This window comes from Capricornis sumatraensis, chromosome 20 (genome assembly GCF_032405125.1).
Source record: "Capricornis sumatraensis isolate serow.1 chromosome 20, serow.2, whole genome shotgun sequence".
Classification (NCBI taxonomy): domain Eukaryota; kingdom Metazoa; phylum Chordata; class Mammalia; order Artiodactyla; family Bovidae; genus Capricornis; species Capricornis sumatraensis.
This window is the reverse complement of record NC_091088.1, coordinates 23,901,146-23,924,218: the sequence shown is the minus strand read 5'-3', so window position 1 is coordinate 23,924,218 and position 23,073 is coordinate 23,901,146. Positions and strand designations below refer to the sequence as shown.

Here is a 23,073-nt window from a genome sequence, read left to right as displayed (position 1 = left end):
TGTGTGGAAGCCAGATCTAGGATGATGCGGGGCCTTATGTGTCTAGGGCAGGTGAGGAATTCTTCAGTCACCCTTAAGTGTCAGAACTGATGGGCACAGTCTCCCCTGCTTGTCCACTTGTTTCTTAGGGCAGGTACATAGTTAGATGCAAAGAGAGATGGATGCATAGATGGATGGATGCATGGATGTGTGTGTGTGTGTTTGTGAGAGAGAATGTGTGTGTAGATGGATAAATGGGTAAATTGGATAGGTAGGTGAATGAATGAGTGGATTGACAGATAGATGGATGGATGGATGGATAGATAAATGAATGGGTGTATGGGTATATGTATGTGTGTTTAAACGGATGGATGGGTAGGCAGGTTAGGTAGATGGATGGATGGGTAGATGGACAGCTAGATGAATGTATGGGTGTGTGTAGATGGATCAGTGGGTAGACTGAGGGTAGGTCGATGGACAGGTGATGGGTGGACAGATGAACAGATCTGTGGATCTGTTGAGTGGATGCAGCAAGCATAGATGGGTGGAAGATGAGTAGGTGAATCTGATCATGCTTCAGGCAGATCAGCCTGCCTCAGCTTCAATTCCATGGTTCTTCCTGTGTGCCCTCACTTTGGGATGGTTCAGTTTCCCCAGGGCCAGCAGAGAAGCAGCTTCCTTCAGTGGAGCGTGTCACCCCTTTCCCTCTGCGAGGCTGACTCACAGAGCTGGAGTCAGAGGCAGGTGGGAAGAGAGTGGCCTGGAGAGACCTGGGAGCAGGTCAGAGCCGTTCTAGGAAGTCTTGAGCCATGACCTCCAGGAACTTTTGCTTTCTGCCCTGTTCTGCATCCTGACTGTCTAACTCCTTTCCTTTTGGTTTCCATGCAGAAAAAGACGTACCAGTGCATCAAGTGCCAGATGACCTTCGAGAATGAGAGAGAGATCCAAATCCACGTTGCCAACCACATGATTGGTAAGAGCACGCTTCCTCCTACCCAGGCTGCGGCCACTCCTTGGGGCTGAACTGTGTGGGTCTGGCCATCATTTTGCTGGCTTTTAGCTCAAAGGATGGCGTCACTGCTGCTGCTGCTGAGACATTTCAAATGAGACTAAAAATGTCAGAGCTGGAGCACTTTCTCCATCCGGACCCTCTTTTCGCGGCTCCGTTCACATTAGAGTCAAACTTTTGACAATCTCTCCCATTTCTCACCACAAATTTCCCTCCGTTTCTGAACCAAAGTGCTTTCCAGTTGTCAGGCACTCAGGGGCAATTGTGCTTCAATTTTGTATGTCATGACATCGAATAGATTTAACTGCTCACATTTCCCCACCAAACGTGGGCAGTTCCTCAGGCACATTGTCAAAACAGAATGCTTACAAAGTTATTTCGCTACTTTTTCTATTCGTCTTCAAGCAGTCTTGGACTTTGGAAAATTCAGCCTTTTTTAAAAGGGAGCATCCAAGGTCCCATTGTGTTCCCACTTGGCCCAAGGGATGGAGGGAAGCTTTGAGGTCTTCCTTGTCTTCTGTGGGTGGGTGTGGTCTCTCTGGCAGCTGGGAGGGCACAGCTTTAAGAAGGCATAGCAATTTCTGGTGGCACAGCGCTGGCCCAGGGCGTGGGTTTGGCAGTAATAGCCTTGGGAGCTCCTGGAGTTTTGGTGCTCTGGGTCTTTGGTGGAAGTGTGATCACCTTCTCCAAGACCTCCACAGTCAGAGTGGTGAGAGGTCTGTCCTGGGTTGGGCATCCTGACCCTTACTTCCTTTCCACTTTTCTGCCTCTGATATCTTTTCATTAAAGTTTTAACAACAGCCATGCCAACTGAGTACTTTTTTCCAAAACCCTCGATCCCATAGGTAAAAAAAAGTCCCCTTCACGCTGTTCACCTATAACTATCACAACATTGTTAATCTGCTATACCCCAGTACAAAAATGTTTTTGGTGTTTAAAAAAAAAATCCATTTAAATGTCCAGCTCAGGGGATCCTCACAAACAGAGCACACCTGGGTAACCAACACCCAGGTAAAGAAACAGACGATTCCCCGGTCTCAGAAAGCCCCCCGCTCGACCCTCTCCAGGCCCTTCCCCCAACAGAAAGGTGTCACCATCCTGTTGTCTAACAGCAGAGGTCACTTGGGGTGGTTTTGCATTTTATATAAATGAGATCACACAGTCTCTGCTCATTTGTGTCTGGTAACTTTTACTTGTTCATTTTATTGACTGTGATCGGATCTTCTCACTAGTGGCTGCTGTTCTACTGTGGGAACGCATCACCGTTTATCTGTTCTTGATACACATCCTAATGGGCATCTGGGTAGTTTCCCTTGTGGAATTGCTTCACGTAGTGTGCTGCTGTGAACATTCTTGTGTGAGTCATTGGTGAACATGTACATGCAGTTTTAATGAGAACATTCTTGGACTCAGACCGGGGAGTCATAGGATGTGAGTGGGTACCCTTTCAGTAGATGCAGACAAATACATTTCCAAAGTGGTCGTATGAAGTCTTGCTCTTACCCCAGCCTGTGAGAGCTGCATGTCTGTGCCATCATCTGCCTTGTACATACCAAGAACCACTGCGAAGGCCCTTCTGTAGTGGAGCTGTGCTCAAGGTGGCTACGGTGTCCAGGTCCCCGCCAGACTCAGTGAGTTTGGAGGTGCTGACCCTAACCGGGTGCCTGGTGGGGCTCCCTCAATGATGAGGGGACATGAGGAGCACAGGGGTGGCAAGTAGGGCCCTGGGAGTTTGGCCTGACAGGGAGACTAATGACTTTGTAATTTCTTCTGTTTGAATGTCCCCCCCGCCCGGCTGAAGCAGAGCAAGGAAACCGCCCTGTCAGTCACAGGCTGCCGAGAGCGCTTTCACGGCGGTGTCGGGGAGGTGAAGATGAAGATATCTCAAAATGTTTGCTTTTGTAGCAGGTGTTAATGTGTGCTCCTGTTTGTAAGCACGAAGGGCGAGAGGCTGGCTAATTGGACCACAGTGGTTTCAAAGGTGTTTCTCCCTGCTCTGCTCTCCTTTCCACCTATCCTTTTCGCGCAGAGCCAGGAAGCTGCAGTGTCCTCAGGTGGAAGGCGAGGCCGGCGCCTCACTGGAGTCGGGGGTGAGGGGAGGGCTTGATTGGCACTCATGGGAGAGGGGGGCTTGATTGGCACCTGGGTCTTTGTGGGAGCGGGGGCGGGGCTCCGGCGGAAGAAGTGGCTGGACAGGGCCCCTCCCCTGAGCCTTCGCAGTGCTGTGACGGGCCTGCTCTCAGGCCCCGCGGAGGATGCAGGCCTGGGCGCCGGCAGCAAGGGGCTATTGGTCTCAGAGCCCAAGCGTCTGGCCAAGAAGTTTATGCAGCTGCGCAAAGTCTCGCAGGGCCTTGGCGCACGGCCATGAGGGACGGGCTAGGGCCCCGCTGGTGCCACACCTCTGGTGCCGGGTGGTACCTCTTCTTACTCTGTCCCGCCCTCCCCACCTGTCCGCCCTTCACTGCCCTCGTCACCTCCATCCATCAAGGAACAGCAAGCCCCCGCTGCACGTGGAGACCTGGGGTGGCCCCTGTGGACAACAGAGGGTGAAGGGGACTCGGGCTGTGCCCTCAGAGACCTCCCAGCGTCCCGCCGAAGCCCTCACAGTCCACACCCTGCGGGGTGGAGGGATGTCACCTGGGTGAGGGCGCTCACAGCCGCTGTCTACTGAGCCCACCACAGGCCGGGTACTTTATGTAGCTGCCAGTTCTGCACCTCACAGAGGAGAGTTAATGGCTTTTCCAAGTTCTTCTAGCCAGGAAATAGCAGAGCCAGGGTCTCCATAAAAGCCAGGCTCTCTCCACTGTGCATGGCTCCCCTGCCAGGGCCTGTGGTGGGAGAGACACAGCCCTACCCTTAAGGGTTCTCTGCCCACGGGAGAGGCTGATGGGTGTCCAGGTAAGCACTGTGCAGTGAGGTTGATGCTCCCAGAACAGGGACTGCTGGGTCCAAATAGGTCCATCAGGAAGGCCTGGGTTTTGAAGGATGAAGAGGAGTTTTCTCTGTGGTTTAGGGCCATCTCTGGCAGGGGCAGCAGCCTTGGCAGGGAAGGACAGTCATAGAGAGCAGAGCCCTCGGAAAGCTGATTGTAACGAGGAGGCAGGTCCTTGAAGGATGGGTGTTGTTAGGCTGAGAAGGTTGGGAGCAACGTCTGGGGGAGGACCCTGGGTGAGTGGAGCTCAGAGACAGGAGCAGAGGAAGTGACTGGGGGACAGGGGACCCCGACCTGGCCAGGATGAAGGCATTGCATGTGGTAGCCTTGTGGGCAGTGAAGGTGGGGAGGTGGTGTAGGGCTGTACCATGGAGGACCTTGAAAGCCAGATTAAGGGATTTGGATTTGGGGGCCCCAAATCTGGGGGCCCCTTGGCAGATGCTGTATTTGATTTCTGTTGAAAAACCCAAAGAGGTGTCAGACAGGGCCCACGTTCCCACATGAGCTGGGCAGTACTGGGACTGTGTGTTCTCAGGCTCCATTGGGCCTCCCAGTCCCTATTGTGATTTGAGGAGATACTTTGCTCATCTGTGTCCCTGCCTGGTTCCTGTAGACACGTGAATGTGTGACCTTGGGCTTACCCACTAGGGAGCCACTGAGGGTTTTGGAGCGGAGTGTGGCCTAGAGCAGCTGGGTGCTTTATGGAGGCTCAGAGCGGGGAACCTGGAATGAGGCAGCACAGTATGGACAGTTACGTGGAAAGGCATCAGAACAAGGTTTAGTGAAATCCTTGAAGAAGCAAGCCACCAAACAGAAAACAACAGTAGAAGAAAAGTAATAGACTCTGATGAAGATGACGAATATTGAATTTAAGATGTCCGGAGACTGGGACTTAATGGAATGATTCTAGCACAGGTAATACTTGGGAGAAGTTAAGATCTGATGGAGTGTTTACTTTGTTTATTATTGTCTCTATGCCTTAAAAAAAATAAACTTGTTATGCAAAAACAGAGACCTGCCCGGTCTGGTCCAGGGGTCAGGGAATGAGGCAGGGAGAGAAGGCAGGCCATAGGACATCCATTTGGCCTGTCCTGTGGGCCTGTGGGCCCTGGTGGCTTGGGGAAGGTGGGGGGGTGACAGTGGGAGGTGTGAATGGAAGAGAAGCAGGCCCAGGAGCCCTGGGTGGGGGCTGGCACGGCAGAGCTGGTAAAAACTGCCCAGTGTCCCTGTGGACAGCTTCCCCCTGCTAAATGACCTGAGCCCAGAGTGGTTGCCTGGAGCCAGCGGGGGTAAAAGCCCCCTTAGTGGCACCAAGGGGACTCGGCAGATAGACGTGATGCTGTTCAGCTCAGTGGCCTTCTCATCAACTTGGGGCACGGGGGTTCTGAGGCAGGCCTCCCCGGGGATCCGGACTGCAGGAGCCCTCCCCCGGGGGACGCTAAACTGGCCTTTTAATAGCGGGGGGCCGCATCGTGACTTTGCAGCCTCCAGACCCTGGGAGTTATGATGACCCAGGGACACGTCTCCTTGGAAACATTTTCCCAGCACCCCTTTCCTGGCGGCTGCTGGAGAGGGAGTGATTTGGAGCTGATAGAAAGGCAAGGGTCTTTTGAAACCTTTCAGCGGCAGGGTCTCCTTTGAAATCTCCCCTCCCTACAGAGAATGGAGCCCCCTTCTCCTGGCTTCCTCCAGCTTTTGAAATGGTTTTAGACGCCCCCTCCCCCAGTACATCAAAACCTTGGAGCAGTCCACTGCACTGATCTGCAGCCTCCTGGAGGGTCCGTCCCTCCCCACCTCCCCCTGCACCCGGCCCCCTGCCATCAGTGACCCCCTTCCCACCCTCACCCCACTCTCTGGAAGGATTACCTCCCCCCTGGAAAATGGCTCTGCAGGAGGCCCTGCTTGGGCTCCCTGGGGCCTGCTGAGGGGAGAGCTGAGGAGGGCTTGTGGGGGGCTTGGCCCGGAGACAGTCAGCCCCGTGGCCGGGGACAGATGAGTGTCTCCCCATGTGTGTTGGACATGTGTGTGCAAGGACATGATGTGCACGGCCCCAGGAGACCTGGGGCACGCGGGACCTCAGAGGCCCAGAGGCTGGTCCTCCTGCCCTCTCCTCGTCTGCTTGCAAACCTCTCTCTCAGCTCCTCTCGGGCCGATGGCTGGACGAGGTTCTGAGAACTTGTCCTTGAAATAGCGATCTTGCTATGACCCAGGTTGGCCCCAGGGGAGTGACTCAGCCTTTGGGCCCTGATGTCCTAACTCAGGGCTTCATGGGCCCCTGGGGGGAGCCCCGAAGAGGGGCCGGGCTGGGAAGGGACGGTCCTCGGGGAACCTTGTCAGGGACGTTTGCCCTCCATGTCCTTGAAAAGTGGCTGTGGACCCTCTGGCAGGCAGCCAGGCCAGAGCCGGCCCGTCCCGGTGGGGCATTAGTCATTCTGAAGACGTTATTTTCTTGGTCACGTCAGCCTCTTTCCCTGGGTGCCTCTTAAGGCCTGGGCTTTGCTATGAAGAAATGAGGCTGGGGTGGGGGGGCGGGTAGCATTTGGAAAATCAGCCTCTCCCACCTCCTGCTCAGGCCTTCAAAACGCCCCCCATGCTGGGCGGTGGTCCTTGTCTGTCCTCCCTGACATAGCACCTGGAGGGGAGGGGTCTGCTTGGGATATGGGTGTGTATGTGAGAGAGAGAGAGAGAGAGAGAGAGGGGGAGAGAGGCTTTCTGCCTTCTAAGTCTTCAGAAGCATATCCCAGAAGACATCCTGAAAGCCACCTTGCAGACAGGGTACCCCCTCTTTCTGCGGCTGTTGCCTTACGGAAGACCTGGCCTGCAGCGTTTTTCGAGAGGAAGGAAAGGCTGGTGTGGAAATCAGCATTTCACCCTCACACCAGGGACATACAAAAACTCTCAAATATAACTGAAGAGAAAAACACGTGAAAAGGAAAAGGGAAAAACGGTTCCTGTTGACTTTCTGTTGGGAACACATGGGGCTGAGTGGGGCTGTGCTAGCTGTTTTCTGGTGCTTTTCATTCGGGTAACACCAGACTCAAAACATCTGTCTAACCTTAATATGTGATAAAACTGTCTCCCTCTGCCCCTAGAGATCACGTTTCAAGTTCCGGGACTGTTCTGTCAGGATAACAATCTTGTGCAAAGAGCCTATAATCCAGTTCTATCCTCCCCTCCCTTCCCCTCCCCTCCCCTCCCCTGCATCTCCTCCCCTCCCCCTCCCCTCCCCCTCTTTCTCTTCCTTCTTCATCTCCCAAGTAGAGTACAATCACTTCCCTCCTTAACAGCCCTTGTGGATGAGAGGACTCAGTTACCCTGATTTTGAATCTCATTGGTCAGTTTAAGGAGGCTGTTGATCAAGTACTTGGTCCATGAAGAATCCATCAGTTCTGAATTTTAAAATAGTGAGTTTTCTCATCTCAGGTGGCACAGTGGTAACGTATCTGCCTGCAGTGTAGGAGGCACACAGATGCACGTTCAGTCCCTGGGTCAGGAAAATCCCCTGGAGTAAGAAATGGCAACCCACTCCAGTATTTTTGCCTGGAGAATCCTATGGGCAGAGGAACCTGTCGGGGTAAAGTCCATGGGGCCACAAACAGCTGGACACAGCTGAGTGAGTGCAAGCATCTCATTTTCATAGATTTTATCCTTTTTTAAGAAACCTGTAGGTGAGGTTTTCTCGGAATAGTAACCTCTGTTCAATAAACATGATTGACATCCTCAGTGAGGAAACTCTAACCAAGTTAGGGAGGTGATAACTTAAAAGGATAAGGTAAAATCATGTCACAAAATCTAAGATATAGAAGCTCAAAGGACAGGCGCGTTGTCCAATCTGGGCATTCCAGGAAGGCTTCCAGGAGGAGGTGACACCTAATCAGGCTCTTTTAAGGCAGAAAATAAGGTGGGAGGGGCCTTCCAGGCAGAGAAAATAGCATAAGCCACTTCAAAGAGAAGAGGCTCATGTAGTATGCGATAATTCAGTATCTACTTCAGGTAGATTGTCTTGAGTTGTCTGTAGACAATTCAGTGTTGCTTCAGAATAAATTTTGAGGCAGGAGGTGGGTGAGGCATAGAAAAGACAGAGTACAGAGTAGGGTAGGTGAGAGAAGATGAGGATATTGGTTAGGAGGGTAGGGACTGGAGAAGCATTTAAGAGGCAAAACTGGCAGGATTTGGGAAATGCATGGAAATGGGAAGCGAAGCCCCAGAGGAAGATGACACCATGCCTGAAGAAGAGCTGCTGGCAAAGAAGATGCTCCCAGCAATGATCAGTGACATCTAGTGCAACTTGTCACGCACAGGCCCTGCTATCAATATCTACAGGTGTTATCACACTTAACCCCACAATAGCTTATGAGAGAGGGGCACTGCTATTCTCCCCATTTTGTACATGCGGAATTGAGGGGACGTGTCCAGTGTCAGTGACTAGCAAATGTGAGTTCTGAACTCAGGCAGTGTAATTTCCGAGCTTGGAATCCTCTTAACTCCTTCACCTGGAGGCCCATCCCACTTGGTTAGCTTGAGTTTGTTGGCGATTGGGCCTTGTAGAAGATGCCTGTTGGCTGATCTGAGTGTTGGTGTCTGGCCGGCGGTCGGCCGCATGGGTGGGGAGCTCAGGAAGAGGGCCTGGGCTGGAGGAGGGGTTTGGAGGCCTCAGCACAGATGGGGCAGCTGGGAGAAGTGAGGGGCATGAGGAACACGTGGTCATCCATGCCCAGACAGCAAAGTGCTTCTGGGCAGTAGGGTGAGAGGCCACAGAGAGGCCCAGAGAGGCAGGCTGAAGGGGGTCTGCTGGACCGTCCTGAGCATGAGCAGCAACAGTGGAAACGGGGGCAGGAATAATTGGAGGGGAGGGGAGGAGACCAGTGCTGTAGACTTCACTTCCCAGGTTCCAGACTGGGAAGGGAGTGCGGGAAACAGGGGCCAAGGGGCCCCGGGGTCAGAGGAAGCTTCTGTATTTGGAAGAGGGAAAGATCAGAGTATGTTACTAGGCTGAGGAGAGAGCCAGTGGGCAGCAGAGGAAGGATGGAGAGGAGACAGCAATGGAGCCAGGCCTGGCGGGGTGGGGCCCGGGGCCCTGGCACCATCTTGGTGGACCAGCCCACGGGCCCAGCCTTCTTCTCTTGCTCTCCGTGCCATGGACTTGGCCGCCTGTGTTATTGAGTTGACTTTGTTGAATGCCCTTTATGGTCATTTGGCTGCTTGGGAGCAGCTGACACATGAGCAATTTGCCTTGCATCTGCTTCTGGCCGAGCCTCGCTGGAGTGAGGGCAGAAAACAAGGGCCCTGCAACCCCAGGGCTTGGCCTGCTCTGCCCTGAGCTCCCAGTAGGCGCCAGGACCTCACACTGGGCTCTGCATGGCTGGCCAGGCTCCTTGCCTTGTGAATCCCCGGGCTCCAGTGGGGATGAAGTGCGAGGCTTCCCCTTCTGGCTGCAGATCTCTGCCCTGAAAGAGTCAGGGTGTCCCACACTGGCTGACACCCCTTCTGGTATGGTTTCCAGCTCATCTCCCTGGGCAAACCAAGGTAGGGAGAAGGGAAGTGATTCTCCAGAGACACACTGTGAGTTGTGCATCTGACTTGGAATAAGAATCCAAGGTTGCTGATGGAAGTGTTTTTAAACAGAGATGCTTTGTTAGGGAGTTACTGATTTTAGTTCATCCTAAAGATCTTTATGAACACCAATAGTTTGCTTAATCTGCTATAGATATATTAATGAGAAATAGAGTGTGCACATGTGTGTGCGCGCACTCACACACACAGAATGTAGAGCTCTACAGTGAATCATAGTGGTTAAGAGTATTCCCAGCTCATAGTTAAAGTTATTCCACCTTTGTATGCTTCAGCTCTGTGTCTATAAAATGCCCCCATCTTAACATACCTGTACTAACATAACTGTTTAGGCAGATCTCTTTCAGTGACGATTCTGAGATCCAAATCACTCTGACTAAAGCATTCAGTTCAGTTCAGTCGCTAAGTCGTGTCCAACTCTTTTCGACCCCATGAATCATAGCACGCCAGGCCTCCCTGTCCATCACCAACTCCCAGAGTTCACTCAAACTCATGTCCATCGAGTCGGTGATGCCATCCAGCCATCTCAGCCTCTGTCATCCCCTTCTCCTCCTGCCCCCAATCCCTCCCAGCATCAGAGTCTTTTCCAATGAGTTAACTCTTTGCATGAGGTGGCCAAAGTACTGGAGTTTCAGCTTTAGCATCAGTCCTTCCAATGAACACTCAGGACTGATCTCCTTTAGAATGGACTGGTTGGATCTCCTTGCAGTCCAAGGGACTCTCAAGAGTCTTCTCCAACACCACAGTTCAAAAGCATCAATTCTTCGGCGCTCAGCTTTCTTCACAGTCCAACTTTCACATCCATATATGACCACAGGAAAAACCATAGCCTTGACTAGATAGACCTTTGTTGGCAAAATAATGTCTCTGCTTTTTAATATGCTATCTAGGTTGGTCATAACTTTCCTTCCAAGGAGTAAGTGTCTTTTAATTTCCTGGCTGCAATCACCATCTGCAGTGATTTTGGAGCCCCCTAAAATAAAGTCTGACACTGTTTCCACTGTTTCCCCATCTATTTGCCATGAAGTGATGGGACCAGATGCCATACCTTCATTTTCTGAATGTTGAGCTTTAAGCCAACTTTTTCACTCTCCTCTTTCACTTTCATCAAGAGGCTTTTTAGTTCCTCTTCACTTTCTGCCATAAGGGTGGTGTCATCTGCATATCTGAGATTATTGATATTTCTCCTGGCAATCTTGATTCCAGCTTGTGCTTCTTCCAGCTCAGCGTTTCTCATGATGTACTCTGCATAGAAGTTAAATAAGCAGGGTGACAATATACAGCCTTGACGTACTCCTTTTCCTATTTGGAACCAGTCTGTTATTCCATGTCCAGTTCTAACTGTTGCTTCCTGACCTGGATATTAAAAAGAGAATTATTGGCTCATGTAACTGAAAAGTCTGGGGATACAGTGGGTTTTAGGCATGGTTGGATCCAGGAGTTCTAACAATGTCACCACTAGTCTAACTTTCTTTTACCTTTCAGCTCTGCTTCCCCTTTGTTGCCTTCATTCCCAAGTAGGCTCCCCTGGTGCCAGTGATAGCCAGCAGCTCCTCACTCAGCAGCCCCAGCAGAGAAGGTCATGTGCTTCTTCATCAAAAAAGGTTTCAGGACTGGGACTCAGTGCCTCAGATGCGTCCTGCAACTGCCCAGGAGACAGTCATTGTAGCCAGGGATTCAAGTGGGTTGACTAGTCAGACTGGCACCACCCACCCTCCTTGGACGCTGGGGTGGGCGAGTATCTGTCTCTCTTCTGCCCACAATGGGAGGAGGGAAGGTGTTCTTAAAAATAGGAAAGGTGTCTATTTTCCACAAGGAGGGGGCAGCACTGACAGGAGAAAGTCACAAACCCCTACCTTTTGGGGGATGTTTGGAGGATTAAATGAGTTAAAATATATGACAAGCGCCCAGCACTTTTAAGTTCTCAGTAAGTGATAGCTATTAACATTAGTATTATCATTATTAGTCCCTGTGGCAGGGACTAATTAAAGATAATGATGATGCTGCTGGGGCCCGTGTTTGGCGAGGACAAACTGAGCCTCTCCGTGACCATGCTGAGCGTACCATCCCGGGTGCCAGCCCACGGCCGCTCAGAGGATGTTGCTGAGGTCCAGCAGAGGAAGACTGACCCTCTGCCTTTATCAAGCTCTGCGGGGTTCTGCCTGCAGAGTAGCTCCAGAAGCGGCAGCTTCAATCAGAATGGTTTATTCACTTACTCCTCCGTTCATCCAGCACCTTTTTTCTTTCCTGAACACCTACTCTGTGCCAAGTCCTGTGCATAGCCAGGTCCTGTGCATAGATGTGGCAGCAAGCCAGAGTCCCCGGAATCCTGGAGCCAGTGGGGATCAGCTGCTAAACAAGAAAGCAGATTAAAAATCCCAGCTATTTCAAACCATGATATGTTTTATGAAGAAAATGAAGGATGGTCATGGGGTGTCCAGGAGCTGTGTAAAAACATACTATTGGCAATGGCCTGGCCAGGAGGTGATGGAGAGCGAGAACGTAGTTCTAGTTTTGATCAGATGCATGACTGCTCACTGAGCTGGGCACTTGAGCCTGTTAGTTTGTGTGTCCTTCTCCTTAGGATGGAGAAGGAAATGGCAACCCACTCTAGTATTCTTGCCTGGAGAATCCCATGGACAGAGGAGCCTGGTGGGCTGCAGTCCATGGGGTCGCAAAGAGTTGGACACGACTGAGCGACTTCACTTTCTCCTTAGGAAGGGGAAATCCTAGAGGCAGAGGTGGGGCTGCATCGAGTGAGAGCCGTCCCAAGTGCTGGGGAGGCAGGCAGCCTGGGGTTAACTGGGTGCTGCTCCTCGTGCCTAGAGGGCGCCCTCCCCCCCGCCCCTGCCCCTGCCCTGGCCATGCTATGTCAGGCTCCCTGCAACACTGGAGATGCTCGCATCCTCTCTTTGCCCTTCCTCTGGATTCTGTGTGGACCACCCACAGAGAATCTCGATTCACCAGAGCTCCATAAACCCAGCAGCTTGGAGACCCCCCGTGCTGGCATCTGCCCCCTCCCTCTTAAGGCACCATCCAGTCCAGGGCCTCTTCGTGGCCCCCCAGCACCCCCTTTGCCTGTGCTCTGGACGCTCCCCTCAAGTCTTCGTTACTTCTCCCTGGGCCCACCCTACTTCTTTCAGTCTGTAGCCCTTAGCTGGTTCCAGGTGCCGGTGTCCTGTTCTTCCCTCTTAGGTTTTACAGAATTAGCAAATAAACACACAAGATGGCTAGGTAAATCTGGGGCTTCCCAGGTAGCACTAGTGATAAAGAACCTGCCTGCCAGTGCAGGAGACACAAGAGACAACGGTTTGATCCCTGGGTGAAGAAGATTCCCCTGGAGGAGGGATGGCAACCCACTCCAGTATTCTTGCCTGGAGAATCTCGTGGACAGAGGAGCTTTGGAGGCTACAGTCCCTAGGGTCACAAAGAGTCAGACATGACTGAAGTGACTTAGCATGCGCTCAGGTAAATTTAAATTCCAAATAGACAACAAGTAACTTTTCTAGTCTAAGTGTGTCCCCAATATCACCTGGGTTATCCTCATACTAAAAGGTTATTTGTTTTGTGAAATTTAAATTTAACCCGCTATCCTGTATTCTACCTGGCAGCCCATCCCGTTTCCCCCGGCCTCTGAGCTTGGGGAAGAACAGTGGTGACCCACCTCCTTCTTTTAAAGCTGATGGTCTCTTTTTCATCCTTATAAAATGTTTAACTAGCAAAATTAAGCTTTTAAGGTTGAGATAATTGTAAATTCACATAGAGATTCAGTTTCCTCCAATGGTTCATTTGTAAAATGAGAGGACGGTATTACAAGCAGGATATTGACACCAGTACATTCAAGCTACGGATCCGTCCCTGCACCACAAGAACCCTTCATGCTTTCCCTTTAAAGCCACAGCCACTTCCATCCTGCCTCTGCTCCTTCCTTAACCTCTCGAAATCACGAATCTGTTCTCCATTTCCATAATTCTGTCATTTCAAGAATGTTATATAAATGGAATCAGGCGTAAGTTTACATTGTCTTTGGGATAAATTCCAGGAGTACAGTTGCTGGGGCTATGTTTTACTTACGCCGTATGTTTTACTTTTAGAGAAACTGCCGAATGTTCCTAGAATAGCTGTTCCATTTTATATTCCCACCAGCAAGTTTCTCCACATATTTGCCAGCATTTAGTTTGTCACTATTTTTTATTTTTATATCTTTTGTCTCTTTTCTGATTGGATTGTTTGCATTTTCGTAGTTGAGTTTTAGAGTTCTTTATATATTCTAAATACTAGTCCTTTGTCAGAGAGGTAAGGTTTGCAAAGGTTTCCTCTAGGTCTGTAGCTTGTCTTTTCATCCTCTTCACTGGATCTTTTGTGAAGTAAAAGCTTTAAATTTTGGTGAAGTCTACCTTGTCAGTTTTTCCTTTATGGCTCCAAGTCTTCGGTTCCCAGTTTGAGTTCTATGCGTGCATGCTAAGTCACTTTAGTCGTGTCCACCTCCTTGCAACCCTGTGGACCCTAGCTTCCCAGGCTTCTCTGTCCTTGGGATTCTCCAGGCAAGAATACTGGAGTGGATTGCCATGCCCTCCTCCAGGGGATCTTCCTGACCCAGGGATGGAACTCTCTTGTCTTACGTCTCCTGCATTGGCAGGCGGGTTCTTAACCAGTAGAGCCAACTGCAAAGCCCCAAAGAGCTCTATGCCTAACCCTAAACCGCCAAGGTTTTTTTTTCCTACTTTTTTCAAAATGTTTCATAGTTTTACATTTTGCATTTAGGTCCATGATCCATTTTGAGTTAATTTTTATATAAATTTGAATTGAGTACCACACACCTCCCCACGTCCAGCTGCGCCTGGATCATCTTTTGAAAGGAGCTTCCTAGGTGGTGGTAGTGGTTAGAAAAGACTATAATTCTTTCATTGAATTGTTAATTATCAGTTGGGCATATTTGTGAAGATCTGTTTCTAGGTTCCATTGATCTATGTGTCTGTCCTTCTGTCAGTGTGACACAGTCTTAATTACTATAGCTGTTTAACTCTTGAAATCAGGTAGACTGAATTCACCTTTCTTTTTCAAAATTGTTTTAGCTATCTTAGGTCCTTTGCCTTTTCATAGAACTTTTAAAATAATCTTGTCTACATATACAAATGTGCTTGCTATAATTTTAATAAGAATTGTGTAAACCTGTATCTTGATTTGGGGTGAAATGGTATCTTCACCATGTTGAGCTTTCTAATCCATGAACATGGTGAATCAATGTATTTGGATCTTCCTTTATTTTTTTCACTATTGTTTTGTAGTTTTGTTTTGTAGTCTTGTACATATTTTGATAGATTTACATCTAAATATTTCAATTTTTGAGTGACTATAAATGATTTTGTGTTTTTAACTTCAATCTTGTTCATTGTTGATATGTCAATGTATGGCAAAATCAATACAGTATTGTAAAGTAAAATTAAAAAAAAAAAGAAATACAGTTGGTTTTTGAATGTTGATTTTGTACTCCTTGATTTTGCTGAACTCAGTTGACAGAGGTTTTTGGTAGATTTCATGGGCTTTTCTATACAGACAATCACGTCATCTGTAAGCAGGAACAGTTCTATTTATTCTTTCCCTATCTGTGTGCCTTTTTGTTTCCTTCTTCTTGCTCTGATTAGAACTTCCAGCATTTGTTGGATAAGAGTGTGACAGTGAACATCCTTGACTTGTTTATGAGCTTAGGAGCAAAGCATCAGACTTTTACCATCAGATATAATAACAGGGTTACGTTTTTGTGTTTTTTATAGATACTCCATTGAGTTAAGGAACTTTTCCTCTATTTCTATTTTCCTATGAGCTTTTAATCATGAGTGGGTATGAATTTTATCAATTTGTTAAAAGTAATTTATATGATCATGTGATTTTTTTCCTTTGGTTTGTTAATATCGTGCATTGTATTGCTTGGTTTTTGAACCAAGAAAATAGCATTGCATCCTTGGTATACACCCCCCCCCCCCTTAACCATGGTATATAATTTTTTTAACATATGTTGTTGAATTATCTTTGATAATATTTTGTTAAAGTTTTTTCTCTGTATGTATGAGGGATGGATATTGGTCTGTAGTTTTATTTTGTTCTGTCTGCCTGGTTCTGGTATTGGGCAATATTAGACTTATAAAGTAAATTGAGAAAGTTCTCCTTTTGTTCTGAAAGTAATTATGTGATTATGTAGACTTGGTATTGATCTTTCTTTAAATATTTGTTAGAATTCTCCAGTAGAATAATCTGGGCCTGAAGACTTCTGCTTAGGATGTTTTAAATTATGGTTTCAAATATTTGGTAGTTAAAGGACTATTCAGATTATTAATATATCATGTTGGCTGAGTTGTGGTAGTTTGTGCTTTTCAGAAAATTGGTTTGTTTTATCTAATTAGTCAAGTTTATGTGCATGTAGTTTTCATAGTATTATTCTCTTATTTTCCTTTTGATGTCTGTAGCGTCTATAGTGATAGCATCAGATTCATTCCTGATATTGGTAATTTGTGTTTTTTATCTTTATTTCTTTGTCAGTCTTGTTAGAGATTTGTCGATTTTATTGATCTTTTCCAAGAACCAACTTTAGAAAATTGATTTTCAATAATGGTTTTCTGTTCTAAATTACATGATTTCTGCCTTTATCTTTGTTATTTAATTTCTTCTTGTTTTGGGTTTATCTTGCTCTTATTTTTCTAGGTCTTTGAGGTGGAAGCTTAGTTATTGATTTGAGACTTTCTGTTTTCTAATATATGCATTTGGTGATATGAATTTTCCTCTTAGCATTGATTTAGCCAGGTCCCACAAATTTTAATATACTGTAGTTTAATTTTATTTCAATTTTTAAAATATTTCCCTTGAGCTTCATCTTTGACTTGTGATTGTTTAGAAGTGTCTTGTTTGGTTGCCAAGTGTTTGGACGTTTTCTTGTTATCTTCATTTAGTGTATGGTTTGAGTCCATTGTGATTGGAGAAAACACTACATATGTCTTTCATTCTTTAAACGAGTTAAGATTTGTTTCGTGCCCTATGATATAGTGAGTATTGATATATTGTCTCTGGGCACTTGAAAAAAAATGCATGTTCTTCTGTTTTTGGGTGACATGTTCCATCAATGTCAGTTAGATCTTGTTGATTGATGGCGTTGTTGATTTCTTCTGTATCCTTGCTGGTTTTACACCTGGTTGATTTATGAATCACTGAGTGAGAGTGTTGAAATGTTCTACTGTAACTGTGAATATGTCTGTTTCTCCTTTCAGTTTTATTAACTTTGGTTTCACATATTTTGCAACTATATTATTTGGTGCATGCACATTTAAGTTTGCTATGTGTTTGTGATAGATGAACTTCTTTATCAGTACCCTTCTCTATCTCTCGTATTTTACTTTTTTGCTCTGAAGGCTATCTAATATTAATATAGCTCTTCTGCTCTCATTTGATTGTTTGCAGCGTAATTTTATTCCTTTTACTTTCAACCTGACTATATTGTTATATGTTAGGTGAGTTTCTTGTACATAGAATATAGGTGGGCCACTCCCCGTCCTCATTGTGCCAAACTCTGTCTTTTTAAAGTTTGTATTTTGACCATTTATATTTAATATGGTTAATTACAGGTTAGAGCTTAAGCCTGCCATTTTATATTTTATTTTCTGTTGGTTTTCTTTGCTTTTCTTTTCTGTTTTCTTCTTCCTGCTTTCCTGTGTGTTACTTGAATATTTTCAGGAATTTAATTTTGGTTAATTTGTAGTGTTTCTTTTTGTACAACTTTTAAAATGGTTACTTAGACATTACATTATATAAACATAGCTTAGTAAAGTCTTACGATGCCATCATTTTACAAGTTCGAGTGAAGCGTAGAAACTTAACTTTCATTGTCCTCCCCCATTTATGATCTAGTTGTTTAGAATATTTCTCCTATATATATTTAGAACCATATCAGATAGTTTAAAAGTTTTGCTTCAAACATCAAACATAATTTAGAATACTCAAAAGAGGTAGAGAAATTATTATATTTACCATAATTTTGCTTGCTGTGTTTTTCTTCCTACTTGCAAGAATTCATTTATCATTTCCTTGCTATTTAGAGTTCCTTTAGCCTTTTGTTCTTTTTTTTACAGTAGGTCTTCTGGTGATCAATTTTCTAAGTTTTTCTTCATCTGAGGATGTCTTGATTTCTGCTTCATCCCTGAATGGTATTTTTTTGCTGGATATAGATTTTGGGTTGCCAGTTCTTTTCTTTTAGCATTTGAAAAGTATTGTACCACTTTCTTCTGGCTTCTGTTGTTTTTGATAAGAAATCTGTCACTTGGATAATTTTTTCACTATAGTAAGGTGGCATTTTTCTTTTTCTGCTCTCAAGTTTTTTCCTTTGTCTTTTTTTTTTTGACTACTTTTATAGTTTACCCTCTCCTCTCTTTTTAGGACTCTGATCACATGCATGTTAAAATCTCATCAATATTTAAGGCTCTTTTCTTTAAAAAAATCTATTTGCTGTCTTTTGTTCAGATTGTTGTTGTTTGCTCAGATTGGGTGATTTTTATTGTTCTGTCTTCCAGGTCGCCAGTTCTTTCCTCTGTTTCCTCCCTTCTGATGTTGAACCCTTCATTGATTTTTAGAAAAGTTTTGTTTTTTACATGTTTCATTTCTAATATTTCCATTTATTGCTTCTTTTTATGTTCTGTTTCTTTGCCAAAACTATTTCATTGCTGAGACTTTCCTTTTCCATTAGTTTCACACATGTTTATAGTTGTTGGTGTATTCTGTGACAGCTCCTTCAAATTCCTTGAGAGAGAACTGTAACATCTCAGTCATCTTAGTTTTACTATGTATGGATTGTCTTTTTCCAGTTTGAGATCATCCTGGTTCTCGGTGGGGCAAACGACTTTCAATTGAAATGGGAAGAATTACAGGTTAGTCTCCCTACCAGGTCTCCAGTGACACCTCTTTGAATAGAGGGAAGAGTGCCCTATTCCTGCTCCCCGCCTGGCTTCCACTGACGCTGGAGGATGGGTGTAGCAGCTTGCTACTGCTGGAGGTGAAAGTCTAGGTTCTCCAGATGGTCTCTAGTGACACCATGGGGAGGGGCCATGTTACTGCCCAGGAAGCATGAAAGTCTGACTCTCTACTAGGCTTTTTCTACGTTCCATGGAGAGGGGGTGTTAGGTGCCCTGTTTTAGCCTGAAAGGCCTGGAAACCTAGATGCCCTGCCCAGCCTTTGCTTGAATGGGTAGGGTGAAGGTACAGCTTTTTCTGTGGATTTGGCTGGAGCTGTTATTGTGTACAAGTTTTCTGTCTTGCCAGGCCATACCTTTTCTGGTCCTTTGGCTAAAGAGCCCAGACTTTCCCTGAAGATTTAAAAATTTTCTGAGATACATGAAGCAAAAAGAAAACCCAGGGAACTTACCACCTTGTCATTTCCTGGATCCCAAGGTCCCTGGCTGTACTGCCTTCTTTTCTCTAACATACAGAATATTCTTGTGTTTCTTTCATATATAATGTCCAGGGTTTATATTTGTACTTATTGGAGGAATAGAGAAAATTGTGTCCAGGGGAGAAATCTGGAAACTGAATAGGCAACTGTGAGTCTCAGGAACATTTAGAAAACATCGCTTTATTCCACAGTGACTTTTATGCAAGGTTGCTGGGTCCAAGGTCTTGTGGGGAAATTGGAGCTTAGACTGAAGGTTTGTAGCTCAGACCTGGGCCAAGGTCATTTCAAGGACCCCTTTTTTCTCTCCCCTTTTCTTCGTTTGCAAGGGGAGAGAACAGGGCTGTGTGAGACCCTTGACTCACCTGTTGGTGGCAGTCATAAATCAAGCCAAGGAGCACCCGTTGTAAGAGTTAATACTAATGACACCTTGTTCCTGTGTCTGGTCTTGCCTTTTGTTTTCTTCCCCCTAATGATCCTTCTTCTCACTGGGATTTTATCTCCTAGGAGCTGATGAGGCAAGCTGGGGTGGGGTCCTACCTAACATATCACCTAAGTGCACTGATGGTATGAACCCAAAGCTGGCAAATGTGGGCCAGTACTAGTGCTTGAGGAGGGATGCAGAGATGCAGTGTTGCAGATGTGGGGTGGTAGAATGATCTCAAATCTGTGCAGCCGAGGGCTAGAAGCTGTCATGGGAACTGGGAGGGAGTCAGACCAAGATCTGACTGGTCATCTGGTTGTCTTGTCCCTTCAAAGGAGTACAGCTCTTGCACAAGCCCCACTTTTCTCACCTGGAGGCATTCTGAGTCCCCTCCCTTGTCGCCCCAGGCAGGGTCTCAGGAAGCTGTAGTGGAATTGTAGCGCTTGGGCGGATATTGGAAAGTGGTAATGTTTCTGGGGTGGGGAGGCAAGTAAAACCATGACATTGTTTTTGGAGGATTGAATGCAGATTGTCAACACAAACATATTTCTGGACCTAACAGTCGAATGTGTGAATTAATTTAGGAAGCAAGCTTATTCTTCCTTTCAGTGACTGAAACATCTCCTTTGCCCAACTCTTTCACTCTGGAAAAAGGACTTTTCCATGGCGTGGACTGTCCCTTTTAAGTTTTAGGGGCTGGAGTAAATACAAGAAACTAGCAGAAATTGCAAATTTCTGCTTGGCTTCTAGCAGCCACTTCAGTTTTGATGATCTGTCCCCGGAATCTTGGTTAGGGTTGAATTCTCATCAAATGTTAATAAGCACTGTAAAGGACCCATAGCTTTAGGAGGAATAATTGTTTCTGTTGGTAAAGTGAGTCTTTAGAAGATGGTGAGGGTGAGGTCATCTGTCCACTCTGGGCCCAGTTCTCTTCTTGTGTCCACGTGCTCTGAATTCTGTGGGCTGCTGTCCACATACAGGGCTATGGTGAGCCACAAAAGGCATTTTCATGTATGCAGGACCTGCAAAAAAACATTTCACTGGGTGACTTATCACAAAGGATTCCTAATAAGGGGTAGCCTCCTAAAAAATACCCACACAGACACACACAACCTCCTCACCTATCACCTGCATGAAGAGCTTCGACTATCTCAGCATGTGCCCTCAAGATCAGTTTTACAAAAAACAAAAACAATCAAAAAAAGATTTAGCGTCTCACTGTCAGATGTTTTGGAGCTTCTATCTGCAGGATCAGGGATCTCACTCTCTCTCTCTGTCCTGGGGCAGTCCAGCTTTTTCCTGGTGACCTGTTGGCAGTCTTCACCTGCTGCAGAACCCCTCCATGTGAGCCCTGCTCGGGTTTGAATGGCCTTTGCAGAGTTTGCACCATTTCTGCATGTGGAAATCTCTGCAAGGCAGGAACATCGCTCCTCAAAGCTAATGAATGGATAAATAAAACGGTAGTGAGAACACATCCCTCACCCTGTTCTTTTTTTTTTTTTAATAGATCTTTTAAAAAGCATTTGTTTGACTGCACTGGATCTTAGTTGTGGCGCATGGGATTTTAATTTAATCTAGTTCCCTGACCGGTGACTGAACCTGGAGCCCCTGCACTGGGAGCTCAGAGTCTTAGTCACTGGACCACCAGGTAAGCCCCCTTCACCCGGTCCTAACCCAGCTCAGGGCACCTGTGTCCAGGGCCCTGGTGGAGGGTTGCTTGATGTTTACATGGTATGCACCAGTACCACTGACCTGCTGCTAAAAATACTGGAATAGTTCCTGAGCTGCTGGCAAAGAGCTTCTGCCCTGAACCTCTGCTCACAGATCCTCCCCTGTGCCTGGAGCCTTGGCCCTTCCCTAGATCCAGAGCACAGGAGGAAAACGCCTGGTCTATTAAGGCCCCCAGGCTACAGCCCAGGATGATTCAGTCGGTGGGGATCCCAGTGCACTAGCTGCTAAGGCATTGGCTTCCCAGCCCTGCTTGTTGACGCATTTTGTACCCATTCTCTTCCTTTGCACTCAACAGCAAGTGTTTCCTGGATCCGAGCCGTGTGCTACTTCTTTGCTCTGCAGCCAGCTCCTCTTGGCCAGTCTCATTTCCTCCTGAGCACATCCCCCCTTCTGAGCCTGCATCCCCACCGTCCTTCCCTTTTATACAGCGGCAATGAGTGTTGCCGGTGTGTTCTTGCTGTGCAGATGATCCAAGTGAGGCCTTTCCTATTGCTGTCATCCTGACCCCCCCCCCATGATGGGACTTTCCTGTAGAAAGGTTACTCACATTCATGCTTTTGCAGTTTCTGTTCTGTTTACAACTTGCAAAGTAGCTGCCTGGCTTTCTGTGACATGTGTGTCGCTGCTCTGACAGTAGCCCGGGCGTGTCAGCTGTGAGAACAGCCCTCTGCCTCTCCCTCAACGCAGAGTGGTGCTCGGACCCCGCTCAGCGCCCTCACGCATTTCCAGGGAGCAGTTGTGATGACCCCGTTCAGCCTTCGGCTGGTGTTTCCCTTCTCCCTCCCGTTACCGAGTTGAGGTAGGCTCTGTTCCTCACTCTGCCGGTTTTCCTTGAGACCAGTTCTGAAAGTTTTATCATCAGAACATCTCTCCTTGTTTCACAGCCGGCAGCTTGTGTTAAGCTGTGAGCTGAAAGCTGACACTTGTCAGTCAGCCTTGAGTTTAGCTTCCACTACTCTCAGGGGTGACTTCCTCCAGTAATCGCGTTGGGCTTGACAATGACTCCATTTTCAGAATGGCAGCTTAGTCGCGAGTGAGTGTCTGTAGGAAGGCACCCCGCCCAGCTCACAGGAGGCTTCATTTATTTAAACATCCTTTAGTGCACCCTCCCTTGGGCCCCACTCCTTCCAGAGAGAGGCTCGAGGGTCTACTCTGGGGAGTGGAAGGAGGTGGGGACAGGCTGCATTCTGTTTGGGAGGGCAAGCTGGAGTCCTCTCTTTGTTAGGAAACAGCGTCTGGGAGGGCCTCCTTGTTCTGAAGAAGCCACAAAGGGGTCAGAGCTGGAAGCTTCCGAACCACCTGACCATTTGACTCATCAGGAAGCTGAGGCTTAGAGGCGGGTAGACACTGGCCCGAGGTCACACCAATGGCCAGAAACTGGAATGACGGCCAACCAGGCCTGTGTGTGACCAGGGGCCATCTCTCCTCTCATCTGTTAAGTATTCACTGAATCTGCACTCCATATGCGTTGCCCCAACTCATTCATTCAACAGGTGGAGCCCCCAAACTGGCCTCTTGAGTAAGAATTTCCAGGGGAGGAGCCTGGCAGGCTGCATAGTTGACAAGCACCCCCAACCCCATCCCCCAGATTTGTATCATCAGAAGTTTGGGAAATTCTGGTCTATACCGTACCTGCTGGTGGTGGGTTCAATCTGATGGGAATTCTGGAGCTGGGATTCTGGGGGACTGTGGCTTGTGCCTGGAAACAGGACTGTGTCTGGAACCATCCAGACTCTTGGCCAGGTGAGAGAGGAGTCGGCTGTTGTGGACACTGGGGCCCATGGATCAATCCAGGCAGCATCCAAGGTAAAAATAATAATTTGGGGGGAAACTAATAATGCCTTATTCCCTAGGATCTGGGAAGCTGGGGGCTAGTTGTAGGGGGAGGGTCCTGCTTTGCTCAAACCAGTTAGTGCAGGGCTCCTGGGACTTCCCTGGTGGCTTAGACAGTGAGGAATCCACCTGTAATTCAGGAGACCCAGGTTCGATCCCTGGGTCAG

The 23,073-nt window shown here is 47.3% G+C and overlaps 1 protein-coding gene across 1 annotated transcript in view; it reads left to right on the top strand.

Annotated features, from left to right (window-relative positions):
* The window catches only part of ZNF423 (zinc finger protein 423), a 145,413-nt gene that overhangs the window by 9,777 nt on the left and 112,563 nt on the right, over window positions 1-23,073 (top strand). Inside the window, exon 2 of the mRNA XM_068992289.1 lies at window positions 868-952. Within this exon, the coding sequence (XP_068848390.1) occupies window positions 868-952 (85 nt within the window). The remainder of the gene's footprint in view (window positions 1-867; window positions 953-23,073) is intronic.